Source organism: Melopsittacus undulatus, chromosome 19, assembly GCF_012275295.1.
Source record: "Melopsittacus undulatus isolate bMelUnd1 chromosome 19, bMelUnd1.mat.Z, whole genome shotgun sequence".
In the NCBI taxonomy this organism is placed as follows: Eukaryota; Metazoa; Chordata; class Aves; order Psittaciformes; family Psittaculidae; genus Melopsittacus; species Melopsittacus undulatus.
Genome location: NC_047545.1, coordinates 2,677,398 through 2,689,922, shown reverse-complemented (window position 1 = coordinate 2,689,922; position 12,525 = coordinate 2,677,398). Strand labels below are relative to the sequence as shown.

General features: G+C 63.1%; 3 protein-coding genes across 7 annotated transcripts; 2 read left to right on the top strand and 1 right to left on the bottom strand.

Moving 5' to 3' along the window:
• Window positions 1–1,446: 1,446 nt before the first annotated feature.
• NDUFA11 (NADH:ubiquinone oxidoreductase subunit A11) lies at window positions 1,447–3,388 on the top strand. Its single transcript, XM_034070987.1, has 4 exons — window positions 1,447–1,568; window positions 1,729–1,821; window positions 2,318–2,440; window positions 3,200–3,388. Exons 1-4 carry the CDS (start codon window positions 1,487–1,489, stop codon window positions 3,310–3,312), a joined length of 411 nt encoding a protein of 136 aa, XP_033926878.1. The 5' UTR covers window positions 1,447–1,486; the 3' UTR covers window positions 3,313–3,388.
• Window positions 3,389–3,538: 150 nt separating this feature from the next.
• Window positions 3,539–9,318, top strand: KLHL33 (kelch like family member 33). 5 transcript variants are annotated; one of them, XM_034070983.1, is made up of 6 exons: window positions 3,539–3,843; window positions 5,020–5,096; window positions 5,978–6,505; window positions 6,633–7,566; window positions 7,868–8,038; window positions 8,454–9,318. In XM_034070983.1, exons 3-6 carry the CDS (start codon window positions 5,983–5,985, stop codon window positions 9,028–9,030), a joined length of 2,205 nt encoding a protein of 734 aa, XP_033926874.1. In that variant the 5' UTR covers window positions 3,539–3,843; window positions 5,020–5,096; window positions 5,978–5,982; the 3' UTR covers window positions 9,031–9,318. The 5 variants fall into 5 exon arrangements, with proteins under 5 accessions (XP_033926874.1, XP_033926875.1, XP_033926877.1 ...); XM_034070984.1 differs by lacking the exon at window positions 3,539–3,843 and having other exon boundaries at window positions 4,919–5,096; XM_034070986.1 differs by lacking the exons at window positions 3,539–3,843; window positions 5,020–5,096 and adding an exon at window positions 5,123–5,165.
• Window positions 9,319–10,535: 1,217 nt separating this feature from the next.
• Window positions 10,536–12,500, bottom strand: LOC101870918 (platelet glycoprotein Ib alpha chain). Its single transcript, XM_005140723.3, has one exon. The coding sequence runs from the start codon at window positions 12,486–12,488 to the stop codon at window positions 10,536–10,538; it is 1,953 nt and encodes a 650-aa protein (XP_005140780.2). The 5' UTR covers window positions 12,489–12,500.
• Between the last annotated feature and the right edge of the window lie 25 nt (window positions 12,501–12,525).

The window sequence follows — 12,525 nt, the reverse complement described above, 5'->3', positions numbered from 1 at the left end:
TTTCCATAGCCCTGTTCCTAGTGCAGGATGCATCAAGTCAGAGGAGGGCAAGGAATGAGACATATAAATAGTCCTCTCCTTGGCTGGAAACAGATGTCCAAGCTGTCAGAAGCCTGCAGGAATACCCCCCCCCCCCCCCCCCCCAAACTTTGTCTCCTCTCCCCCTTTCCCAGCTGCTGGGGTATCGATCCCATTGCCTGGTACTGCTGCAGCCCTGCAGGCAGAGGCCTCTTGTTCTCCCAATGAGTGTAGAAAATGGTTTATTTCCTTCCTAGAGCCCTGTTACATGTTGAAAACGTGATCATGTTTCCCCATAACCTTCTCTAGCTTTAGGAATTCCCATCATGATATTTGCCATCATTTGTCAAGCAAGATTTCATTAAACTGACTTTTCACTGTGTGCTTTTCTCCCCTTGTTCTTTGGGTTTTCTGTGCACTGGCTTGCTGAAACCGACCTCGAGAGTCTTGCTCAAGTAGACTCTTAAAGGCAGTCTTAATTCCTGTCGGCCTTCTAGCTATGAATTAACTGGGGGGGGGGATATGCTAAATGCATAATTCCTGATGGAATTCTGATAGCTTCCCTCCAGTTTCTAATGGGGCCATGGAAAGGTGAAGCAGTGATGTTGTATTTGATGGTCAAGGGACCAGTCATGCCCCAGCTAGAGGGCAGTGGCTGCAAGTCCCTGCGCTTCCAGCCAGCTGTACACATGGGACACCGGTTGTAGCTCTCGGTTGTAGCTCTCGGTTGTATTCCATTGTGCAGACAACATAAAATTCATCTTCTGAAGAGTCTGGAGCAATTCTCTAATGAGCAAGAGTTGCCTGAGAACTGCCTATGGAGACCCTGGAGCAGCTCCAGTGCCTGAAGGGGCTGCAGGAAACCCAGAGAGGGGCTTGGGACAAGGGATGTAGGGACAGGCCAAGGGGAATGGCTTGAACCTGCCCAAGAGAGGGGAGACTGAGCTGAGCTCTTAGGCAGAAGCTGTTCCCTGTGAGGGTGCTGAGGCGCTGGCACAGGGTGCCCAGAGCAGCTGTGGCTGCCCCATCCCTGGCAGTGCTCAAGGCCAGGTTGGACACAGGGGCTTGGAGCAGCTGCTCCAGTGGAAGGGGTTGGAGGTGGAGGAGCTTTAAGGTCCCTTCAACCCAAACCATTCCATGACCACCCCCAGGTCTCCCCGGAGCCTCCTCTTCGGGCTGAACCCCAGCGCTCCCCGCAGCAAACACACCCCGCAGCACCCACCGCGGGGACCAGAGCCTCCACTGGGGGCGCTGCTTTGGGGCCGGCACGGAGCTCATAGCCCGAGAGCTGCTGGGGACCCGCGGGGCAGCCGGTACCTCCCTGAGGCCGGTGCCGGGCAGCGCTCGGGGGGCGGAACCGGGATTCGAACCGGGGTCCTCAGGAGCCGAGGGCAGGGCGGGTCCTGGCCTCCCCTCCCGTCTCGTCTCGCGAGAGCTCGCGGCGCCGCTGCCGTGCCCTTGCGGCGCCATGGCCGGGTACTGGGACGGGCCCGAGGGCGAGCAGTGCCCGCGCCGCACCTGGCTCACCACGAGGGTGGGAGCCGCCGCCGGTGAGCGCCGGGGACCGGGGCCGGTACCGGGGGTGCGGGCGGAGCCGGGGCCGGTACCGGGGGGTGCGGCCGGGGCCGGTACCGGGGGTGCGGGCGGAGCCGGGGCCGGTACCGGGGGGTGCGGGCGGGGCCGCCTCACTGACCCCGTGCTCTGTTGCAGGCTTGATCGGCGCCGCGTACCGCGTCATCCTGCTGCAGCCCGGCACGGCTCTGGCCGCCGTGCAGATGGCGGCGGTGGACACGGTCACTATGGGTGAGAGCCTCTGACAAGGGCCTGTGGGGACAGGACAAGGGGAATGGCTCAAGCCCGAGGGGAGACTGAGCTGAGCTCTGAGGCAGAAGCTGTTCCCTGGGAGGCTGCTGAGGCGCTGGCACAGGGTGCCCAGAGAAGCTGTGGCTGCCCCATCCCTGGCAGTGCTCAAGGCCAGGTTGGACACAGGGGCTTGGAGCAGCTGCTCCAGTGGAAGGGGTCCCTGCCCTGGCAGGGGTTGGAGCTGGAGGAGCTTTAAGGTCCCTTTAACCCAAACCATTCCATGATCCCGCTGATGGCCGGGAGGGACCAGAGGGCCCTTCCCTAATGCTCGGTCTCACCATAGCAGCCAGAAGATGCTGCCCGCGGTAACTGAACACAGACCTTGCTTCATTTCCCTCTGTCCTCCCGCTGTGCCCGTCCCAGAGGTGTTGGTGTGTGCTCGGTTCCTTGGGGGGTTTGGGTGGGTTCACCCGTGGGGTCTCCCCTCTGTTTGCAGCCACGCTGGGGGCTGTGTTCGGTGTGACCACCTGCCTCAGTGCCGAGATCCGCGAGAAGCCAGAGGATCCCCTCAACTACTTCATAGGAGGCTGTGCCTCGGGAGCTCTCATTGGGGCAAGAAGTAAGTGTGGATACTGCCTGTGATGAAATGAGCCTGCTCTGGGTTTAGAAGCTGTTCTAGAGGGGGAAATGTCAATCCCGATGTCATCTCCTCATCTGAGTTCGTTCCCTGCCAGTTTGGATGCTCCATCCTACAAGTCTGCTAAAGTAAATCCTGTTGCAGAGTAGCACCAGAGGTAACATCAAACTGGTTTACAGAGTGAGACCAGAGCTGGTTATAACTGTCAGCTCTACCTTGAAACTGCAGGGTAGGGAGGAAGGAACTGTGGAAATCCACATGTTCTTGGGAGCAAACATGCTTTATTTTACCTGGAGGATACGTTCTGACATCTGCCTTGTGAATCCCCTGCTCTGAGGGACAAGCTGTATCTCAGGCTGGATGCTTTCTCTAGCATTCAGACTGTCTTACAGGCGGGAGGCATTCACTGGAGTTGGGATTGGGATGAAATTGGTCCTTACTTTTCCTGGTTGCTGAGCTGATGGGAGATGGAAGCAGGGGTTGTTGGTTGTGTCACTGAGATGCACAATGGGAGGTTGCCTGTGGAAGGAGATGGGGTGGTGGATTGGAGGAATTGGTGGTTCCAATTGGAAGCAAAAAGCATGAGAAAATGTAAATCCGAGTCACTTTGCTGGTTTCTCTTGGCAAACGACACTCCTGAGGCTCAAGGGGCTGTGAGTAACTGATAGAACAAGTCTGTCATGATCTCCTGTATAGAACTTGTGCACTAAGAGGTCTTTTCTGCTCTGCTGTTGTTTCCAGCTCACAATTACTTCACTGGTACCATGTCCTGTTTGGGGTTTGGGATCACTGCTGCCCTCATTAAGATCGGTAACAAGGAGGGCTGGAGACTGGCGGGACCTCCCAAGCTGTGACTGCAGCCTTGCCCTGCAAGCTGTCCTGGGAATGCTCTGTGGAATAAAGATGCTGGCAAATCAACAGCTGAAATCACAGAACTCTGGTGCTGTCCAGCTGCTGGAGGGGACACTTGTGCTGCTGCTGCTGCTGAGCCAGGCCAGAGGAGGCCATGGAGCTGCTGCGAGGGCTGGAGCAGCTCTGCTCTGGAGCCAGGCTGAGAGAGCTGGGCTGGGGCAGCCTGGACAAGAGAAGGGGAGACCTGAGAGCAGCTCCAGTGCCTAAAGGGGCTGCAGGAAGGCTGGAGAGGGGCTTGGGACCAGGGCCTGGCAGAGGGGTGGAGCCGGATGAGCTTTAAGGCCCCTTCAACCCAAACCAGGCTGCAGTTCTGTGATTCTATGGTTTCTGTGCGCCAGTCCCATTGCCTCTGTGTCCACATTGCACACACAAGCTTGAGGGACACAATGAGGGAAACTTCTTCATGGTTACAGAAGAGGCAGGCTCAGGAGCACAGCAAAGGATGAGAAATAACAGATACAAGTTACAGAAAGGTAATAAAACATCTCACAGGGTAGAAAGTGCTGGAAAATGGACTTGGAGAGGCTGAGGAATCATCTGTGGGCAGACACGTGGGAATACAAGGGTACAGGGATGGGGGGTCTGGGGATATGAGTTCATAGGGACTGTGGGAAGCAGGGATGTGGGGCAGGGGAACACAAGTGTGAGGGGAGGGGATAGGAGACAGGGAGCCACGGCCAGCAGAGGAGGGGCCGGGGTGTCCAGGGGGGGTGCGCTCACCATGGAGGGCTGCGCTGTGCTGTGTGCGGGGTGCCGGGGGGGGGGGGGTGCAGGATGGTGCTGGGAGTGCCTGGGGGCCGCAGAGTGGCTGCTCCCCCCTGTGTGTGTGCCCGGTTCCGGAGCACGAGCGGTGCTGGAGGCATCACCGGGGCAGGTTCGCTGCCAGCCGAGGGCTGAGCCCCAGCCCGGCCGGCACCGCGTGTCCGTGCCCTTGGTGCCGTCAGTGCCGTCAGTGCCCTCGGTGCCATCGGTGCCGTCGGTGCCGTCGGTGCCGTCGGTGCCGTCCGTGCCCTCGGTGCCGTCGGTGCCGTCAGTGCCATCGGTGCCGTAAGTGCTGTCAGTGCCGTCCGTGCCCTCGGTGCCGTCAGTGCCATCGGTGCCGTCAGTGCCCTCGGTGCCGTCAGTGCCATCGGTGCCGTCAGTGCCCTCGGTGCCGTCAGTGCCCTCAGTGCCGTCAGTGCCGTCTGTGCCCTCGGTGCCGTCAGTGCCATCGGTGCCGTCAGTGCCCTCGGTGCCGTCAGTGCCCTCGGTGCCGTCGGTGCCGTCCGTGCCCTCGGTGCCGTCGGTGCCGTCGGTGCCGTCAGTGCCCTCAGTGCCCTCGGTGCCGTCAGTGCCCTCGGTGCCGTCGGTGCCGTCGGTGCCGTCAGTGCCCTCAGTGCCCTCGGTGCCGTCGGTGCCGTCCATGCCCTCGGTGCTGTCCGTGCCCTTGGTGCCGTCAGTGCCGTCAGTGCCCTCGGTGCCGTCAGTGCCCTCGGTGCCCTCGGTGCCGTCGGTGCTGTCGGTGCCCTCGGTGCCGTCGGTGCCGTCGGGGGCTGCGGACCCGAAGGTCGTCCGGGAGGGGGCACCACGTGCCCGCCCCGCCGGAGCCCACGTGTCCTGCCCGCACCCACGTGTCCCCCCGCGCTATAATTACCCTGCCGCATTCCCAGGGGGTCACGGCCGCTGCCGGCTGAGGACGAGCACCGGGAGCGCCCGCACCCCGCGGGGGGCACGTGACACCTGACACGTGAGGGGGCGGAGGGGCCGGGGCCGGTGGCTCGGCCGCTCCTGGGGCAGCAGCGAGGGCTGGAGAGGGGTTGGTGGCGTCTGCGGTGGGGCTGGGAGAGGGGGATGTGGGGCTGGGAGATGGGGATGTGGGGCTGGGAGATGGGGATGTGGGGCTGGGAGATGGGGGTGTGGGGCTGGGTGATGGGGATGTGGGGCTGGGAGATGGGGATGTGGGGCTGCAGGGTGTGATGGGGGCACTGGGCTGGGTGATGGGGATGTGGGGCTGCAGGGTGTGATGGGGGCACTGGGCTGGGTGATGGGGATGTGGGGCTGCAGGGTGTGATGGGGGCACTGGGCTGGGAGGTGGGGATGTGGGGCTGCAGGACTCAATGGGGACACTGGGCTGGGAGATGGGGATGTGGGGCTGGGAGATGGGGATGTGGGGCTGCAGGGTGTGATGGGGGCACTGGGCTGGGAGGTGGGGATGTGGGGCTGCAGGGTGTGATGGGGGCACTGTGCTGGGAGATGGGGATGTGGGGCTGCAGGGTGTGATGGGGGCATTGGGCTGGGTGATGGGGATGTGGGGCTGCAGGGTGTGATGGGGGCACTGGGCTGGGAGATGGGGATGTGGTGCTCCAGGATGCACGTTGGGTCAGTGCCTTCATCCCGAGGGTTCAGCCATGAGGCAGGTGAGCAGCATGAGCCTCAGGTACAAGGCAGCAGCATTGCCCCTGCTCTTGCCGTTGTGGGGCAGTAGCAAACCCTGGTGGCCTCAGCTATGGGGTGGCGGCTTTGACAGTGGACCCAGCTGCTCCCACTACAGAGCAGTGCCGTGTCCCCAGCCAGAGGCTCTGGCTATGGGATGGGTTCAGCGCTGACCCCGCTCCATGTGTTCCACAGGCAAGATGTGGGTTGCAGAGGGGCCAGCCCCGGCCCAATGGAACCTGCGGGACAAGGCCCATGCCCGACACGTCCTGGCCGCGGCCGACGACCTCCGCACCATGGGGCAGCTCGTGGACGTGTGCGTGGGCCCAGAGGGTGACATGGCCCATGCTGTGGTCCTGGCCTCTGTCAGCTCCTTCTTCCTTCGCTTCCTGGAGGGCAGGACCAGGGAGCAGCCCCAGGGCCCCCCACCCCGTGTCCCCCTGCCCCCCGGGGTCACGCTGTGGGGCTGGAGGGCTGTGCTCGCCTTCGCCTATGGGGGCACCGTGCCCCGCGGCCGCAGGAAGGAGGTGGAGGAGGCTGCCCGGGCGCTGGGGGCCCCGCGGGTGGCGGCTGCCTGCGCCCTGGGCCTGGATGGGGACGCCCAGGAGGGGGGTCCCGAGCCCCTGGAGGAGCAGTGGGAGACGCTCAGAGCCATGGGGCAGCTCCATGCCAGGGGCCTGGGCTGCGACCTCCAGCTCCAGGCAGGGGACGAGGTCATCGCAGGTGAGCCGGGGGCCCCAGGAGGGGTGAGGAGGGGGATGGGGACAGGGGGGTACCCTAATGAGCTCCCCTGGGTGCTGGGGCTGGGGGGTTCCTCTGCTGCCCCCCCCCCTCCTTCCCCTTCCCCCAGTTCAGCGCCTGGCCCTGAGCTGCTCCTGTGACTTCTTCCGTGCTCTCTTCACCTGCCCCATGCGAGAGGCCACCCATGACCCTGCAGCCCCGCTGGCCACGGGGCTGTCCCCGGCTGAGCTGCGCCTGCTCCTGGCCTTCGCCTACACCGGGGCTGTGGCCGGGCCCTGGGCCGCGGTGCTGGAGGCAGCTGAGACCTCCCTGCGCTACCAGGCCTGGGGGCTCCTCACGCTCTGCATGGATGTCTTCACCCACGGCCTGACCCCACACACTGGCCCCGACGTCCTGGCCTTCGCCGTGGATTATGGGCTGGCCCAGGTGAGCCGCGTAGCTGAGGACTACATCCTGGCCACCTTCCCCAGCGTGGTGGCCACACCAGCCTTCCTGGACCTTCCTGCACACGTCCTCATCCGCCTCCTCCGTTCCGACGCTCTCAACGTCCTCCACGAGCTGGAGGCTTTGGAAGCAGCATCCCGATGGCTTATGGCCAATGGAGATGGCCAAGAGGATGTGGCCAAGGAAGTCCTGTCCTCTGTTCGCTTCGCCCTCATGTCCACCTGGGAGCTGAAGAAGGTGCCGTCGGTGACCGCAGGGGTAGCAGACCCGAAGGTGGTCCGGGAGCTCATAGTGGCCAGCTTGGCCCCCATGGCCCAGCTGCCGTGCCGGGTGCGATCCCTGCAGGAGGTGGTGGTGGTTTGTGGTGGGGAAAAGCTGACGTCCAACCTGGCCGCCCGCAAGCCCAGCAGACACCTCTGGTTCGCCCACCGCTACCTCAGCGCTGTGGGGCTGGTGAAGAAGGTGGAGTGGAGGGCGCTGGGACACTTCCCTGACGGGCCCCGCTTCCGCCATGCTACCGCGGTGGTGGGCAATGCCCTCTACATCCTGGGCGGAAAGCACTACTATGGGGTCCATGACACCCTGGCCAGTGTCTACAGGTGAGAGCCTCAAGGTGCTGAGTGGCACCGAGCGCTGTGGGATCAGAGGTGCTGGTGAAGCTGGAGCTGCCCCATGGCCCCAGGGTGCTCTCCCCCTCGGGGCTGTTGTAGCTTTCAGGGGTAGGGCAGGGAGGGTCCTACTGGAGATGCCCCAGGGCATGCAATGGGTTTGGTGTTGGATATTCCCAGGCAAGGAGCCCACATGGCTCCAGGTCATGATGGAATTACCTGGTTGTAGGTGGGTTGTTGCCAGCATCCCCTCGTGGCGGTGCAGGTAACAGGGCACCTCTTGCCCCCGCAGGTACCAGCCCATGGATGACTCCTGGGAGCGCTTGGCCAGCATGAGCTGCGGACGGAGCTACTTCCCTGCCGTGGCCCTCGGGGGGTTCATCTATGCACTGGGGGGCAGCTCGGGAGAGCTGTACTGCACTGACACCGTGGAGAGCTATGACCTGGCCAACGACACCTGGAGGTGAGGCCATAGGAACCCCTTGCACTGCCAGCGGTGGCCATCGAGTGGCCTCTGGGCCACTGAGCCCTCAGGGGAGGAATGACCCACAGTGGCCTTTGGGAGAGGTCTCCTGGCTGCTGAGCACCTTGGGGGTCATTGGGTGCTGGCCTGTGTCACCATTGGGCGATGAATGTGTTCATTGGGTGTTGGCCAATACTGACACTGAGGGTGTCCACTTGGGTTGACCAACGGTGGTTTTGGAGTCTGTGATGTCCCTTAGGCATCCATTGTGCATGAGCTGATGCTGACCCTGGGGCTCCTTGGTGCTGGCCAGGCTGCCTGCTGGGCACACAGTGGAGCAAGCAGAGAGCTCCTGGCAGGTTCTCCCCATGGGGCAGCCCTGCCTGAGCTCCCTTCACCCTCTCTCCTCGCCCAGGCGGTGCCAGCCCCTGCCCATGGCTCTGTGTGGGCACGCGGCCTGTGCCCTGGATGGTGCCCTCTACGTGTCTGGGGGCTGCGATGAGGCATCCCAGTGCCAGGCATCCCTCCTGCGCTACATCCCTGGTGCTGCCGCCAAGCTCCTGGCCCCCATGAACGGCCCCCGGGCCGGGCACATCATGGAGGAGGCAGGAGGGCAGCTCTATGTGGCCGGGGGGCTGTGCCAGCGCGCTGGGCAGACGGGCTACAGGGACCAGCTGGCCTTTGAGGTCTACAGCCCCAAGTTGGATGTGTGGGTCCTGCTCAGCCCCCTGCCCCGTGCCCATGTGGTTGGGGGTGCGGCTGTGGTGGGGGGGGAGCTGCTCGTGCTGGGTGGGTACAGCCATGAGACCTACCAGGACACCCACCTGATCCATGCCTACCAGCCCGGTGCCCGGCGCTGGATCACCCGCGGCACCTTGCCCCATGCCTACACTGAACTCCAGGCCTGTGTCCTCACTGTGCCCCCTGCCTTGCGTGGCCCCAGCTGCCTTGAGGACCCCTCGAGATCACCTGAAACCCCCAACAGTGCCTAGGGGGGCTTCAAAGCTCTGCCCCCCAGCTATCCTGGCATCCCCAGGTAGCATCCATGGGCACCTCTGTGGGACAAGGTCACCCCCAGATCCCTCCTTCGGAATGGGTTCTTCCTGTGGTTTCCAGCAATGCTGCACCCCAGGGTAGGTGCCCTAGACTGTGGAGACCCCATGGGACAGACCCCCCCCCCAGTGCAACCTTGTGCCTCCAGGGATACTCACTCTCTGCTCTGAGCCCTTCACTGGGAGATGGGGATCCCCCCGTTCCCCCCCATGCTTGGGTGGAATAAAAGTGCCTCTGGAACTGCCCCTCTGGGTGTTGTTGTTTCTGCTGGGGAGGAACGGGAGGAGAGCAGGAGCCCTGGGTGCCCTGGATGGGTGGGATGAGGGCTCTGGGGTGCCCGTGTTCACTGGTCCATGCACGTGTCTTGGCAGTCAGAGGCACCTTGGGATGTGTGGGGGATGCTGAGCTCCAGCTGCCCGGAGCAGTGGTTTAGATGTGGTCTAAGCTGAGCACTGAGCATGGGAACAATCAGATCCCGCAGGCCCCTGCCCATGCTGCTCTTCCCCCAGCCCAGGTTTGTTCCTCCCCCTGTGGTGCCTGGATGCACATCTGCATCTCCTGCACCTTCCTGTCAGCAGGACCTGGAGCTCTCTGCCCACAGCTCTGCTCCCCCCGTCCTCCACTGCCCCTCAGTGCTCTTCAGTCCTGGGTGCAGGACTTGGTCCCTGCTGTCAGCCTGTTTCCCCATGGTGAGTGGTGCTCCCTTGGAGGGTATTCCCGTTGGAAGCACGCTCAGATCCCTCCCAACCTGCCAGTGCGATAAAAACACCCTCAGTCACCTCCTCCATGGCACTGATAAGGACTTTAAATAGAAGAGTTTCCAGCACAGCCCCATGTGTTGTATTCCATGTTAACACCATCCAAGAGCTGTGATCCACTGACAAGCTGACCTTCACACCCCTTTATACCTGTCCAGTTCTCCAGCCCTCCAGAGCAGGAGAGCTCATCGGGCAGGTTAAAGCCATTTCCCCTTGTCCAAAGCCCCTCTCCAGGTTTCTTGTTGGCCCTTGTAGGAAGCTGGGTGTAAGTGGCCTTTTCCTCTCTATTGAAGCCAATGTTGTCCTTCCCTGGACCCTGGCAGGACTGTGACAAAGAAACCAGCATCTGTGTCAAACTGGGGCAGAGGGAACATTTATTCTGTGATTAAGAGCCTGGCACCAGGTTGGGAGCATCCTGCAGCTTTGATGTGCACCGTTTGAGCAGAAGCAGCTGGGACACAGAGGACAAAGCAAGCTCTGCTGCCCCATGCTCCCCAGGCAGTCACTGAGCTGCTCAGGACATCTCCTCCCCATGGCAAGTACCTGAGCACTGGTTTCAGCTCTAGAAGCGCTGGTGAGAGTGACACAGAGGGAAGAGCCTGGGCAGGCAGAGCTTGCCCTTGTAAGAGAGGGGCACAGGAAGCAGAGCCAGGACCCTGTGTCTCTTGCTGAGCAGACAGAAGCATTTACAAGGTGTTGCCAGCGTATTGGACTCTCACGTCACCAATGGCCCTCAGGCCCCTGTCCAGGCTGTAGGCAGAAGGGGTCCTCAAGGAGCTGAGGTCTGTGACCATGAATGAAGCCTTCAGAGGACTCTGGTGGACCCAGAGCTCCTTCGTGGTGCAGAAGGAACCTGCCGCAGGCCTGCACTGTGTGCCCAGGTCTTTAACCGTGCAGTACGTGACCTGTGGGTACAACTCTACTTCCTTGATGGTGCAGAACCTGGTGCTCTGGAGGGGGCTTCTGGAGCTGCTGAGGGGCCTCAGGGGGGCTCCTGCCGCCTCCCTCCACCCCAGCAGCAGGTATGGAACCTCTCGGCTCTGCAGGGACTTGTGCCAGGAGGGCCACCCCACCAGGCACATCCATGCCAGCCAGGCTGCCAGGGCCAGCACGGTCAGCACCAGCAGAGCCAGGCAGGTGAGGTAGAGCAGCCAGTGCAGGAGGCAGCAGTGATCCAGCACCCAGTGCCTGCCCTGCAGAGCATCCCCAGCTGCCCACGACCGCAGCACCGGTACCTCCAGCCCAGCTGTGGGGCAGGGGCACAGGGGCAGAGGGGCAGCCGGAGGGGAAGGGGCAGGCTGTGTGAGGCCAGTGGTGTTCAGGGCGTGAGTGGTGGTGACCACCGGTGCGGTTGACACCAGCGGAGGAGGTGAAGATTGGGCAATGGGAGAGGGCTCTGGCACAGCAGCAGAGGGCAGAGCCATGGAGGTGGTGGGCAATGTTCCAGTGGACACCATGGGGGTTGGCAGTGAGGTGGTGACAGGAGCGGCAGGGACAGTGGTGGTGGTGCTGGGGGCCGGTGTGGGGGGCAGAGTGGGGCTGGCTGAGGCAGGACTGGTGGTGCTGGGAGTGCTGGGGTCTGTGGGTGCAGTGCTCAGGGTGTTGATGGGAGGCCAGGTAACAGCACTGGGCACAGTGATGTGCTCTATGGGGAGGGGTGGGTGCGGGGGGGACACAGTGGCCTTGGCAGCTCTCTCTACCGTTACATCCCCATCACCATAATCATCCTCCTCCTCCTCCTCTTCGTCCCCCACGTTGCCGCAGTTGGGCTTGAAGTGGATGATGGGTTTCCCCTGGTGCTCGGGGGGGCTGTGGCACAGCACGCGCTCGGGGGCCACCTCCACCTTTGTCTTCTCCAGGCCCCGCTCGGGCTGGTAGACGCTGCCCTCGTTGCGCCGGATCCAGCCCCGCAGGTAGTGCAGGCGGCAGTCACAGTGCCAGAGGTTCTCGGTGAGGAACACGTACATGAACATCTGCCCCTCGGGGAAGAAGCCGCTGGGGAGGCTCTGCAGGAGGTTCCCTGAGAGCCACAGGGTCTCGAGGCTCTGCAGGTCCTGCAGCAGCTCCCTGGGCAGCTCCTCCAAGGCATTGTCGGAGATGTCCAAGTCCTTGAGCTCCTTCAGCCCCATGAAGGCATCCGGGGGCAGGGTCTGCAGCCGGTTCCCGCGCAGGTCCAGGTCCTGCAGGTGCGGCAGGGCCCGGAAGGCAGCCGGCGGCAGCCTGGCCACGCGGTTGTGTGCCATGGCCAGGCGGGACAGCGCCGGCAGCCCCTGCAGCGCGGGCAGAGCCTCCAGCGTGTTGTGGGACAGGATGAGCTCCCGCAGCGCCGGCAGTGGGGGCCCAGGCTGCAGAGCCACCAGCCCATTGTCCGACAGGTCGAGGTCCTGCAGCTGCGGGAGCGGCATGAAGGAGGTGATGGAGACGGAGGTCAGGCGGTTGGAGCCGAGGAGCAGGATGCCCGTGTCCACCGGCAGGCCCGAGGGCACCGCACTGAGAGCCTGCCCAGTGCAGTTCACCTCCAGCAGGTCCTTGACCTTGTTCATCTCCACCGGGCAGGGCTGGCCCCGGTCGGAGGTGCCGGCTGGGGATGGCAGGGCTGGGAGCAGGAGCAGGAGCAGGAGCAGTGCAGGGAGCTGCATGGCCTGGAGGGGAGAGCCGGGAGGTGTGGGCACAGCA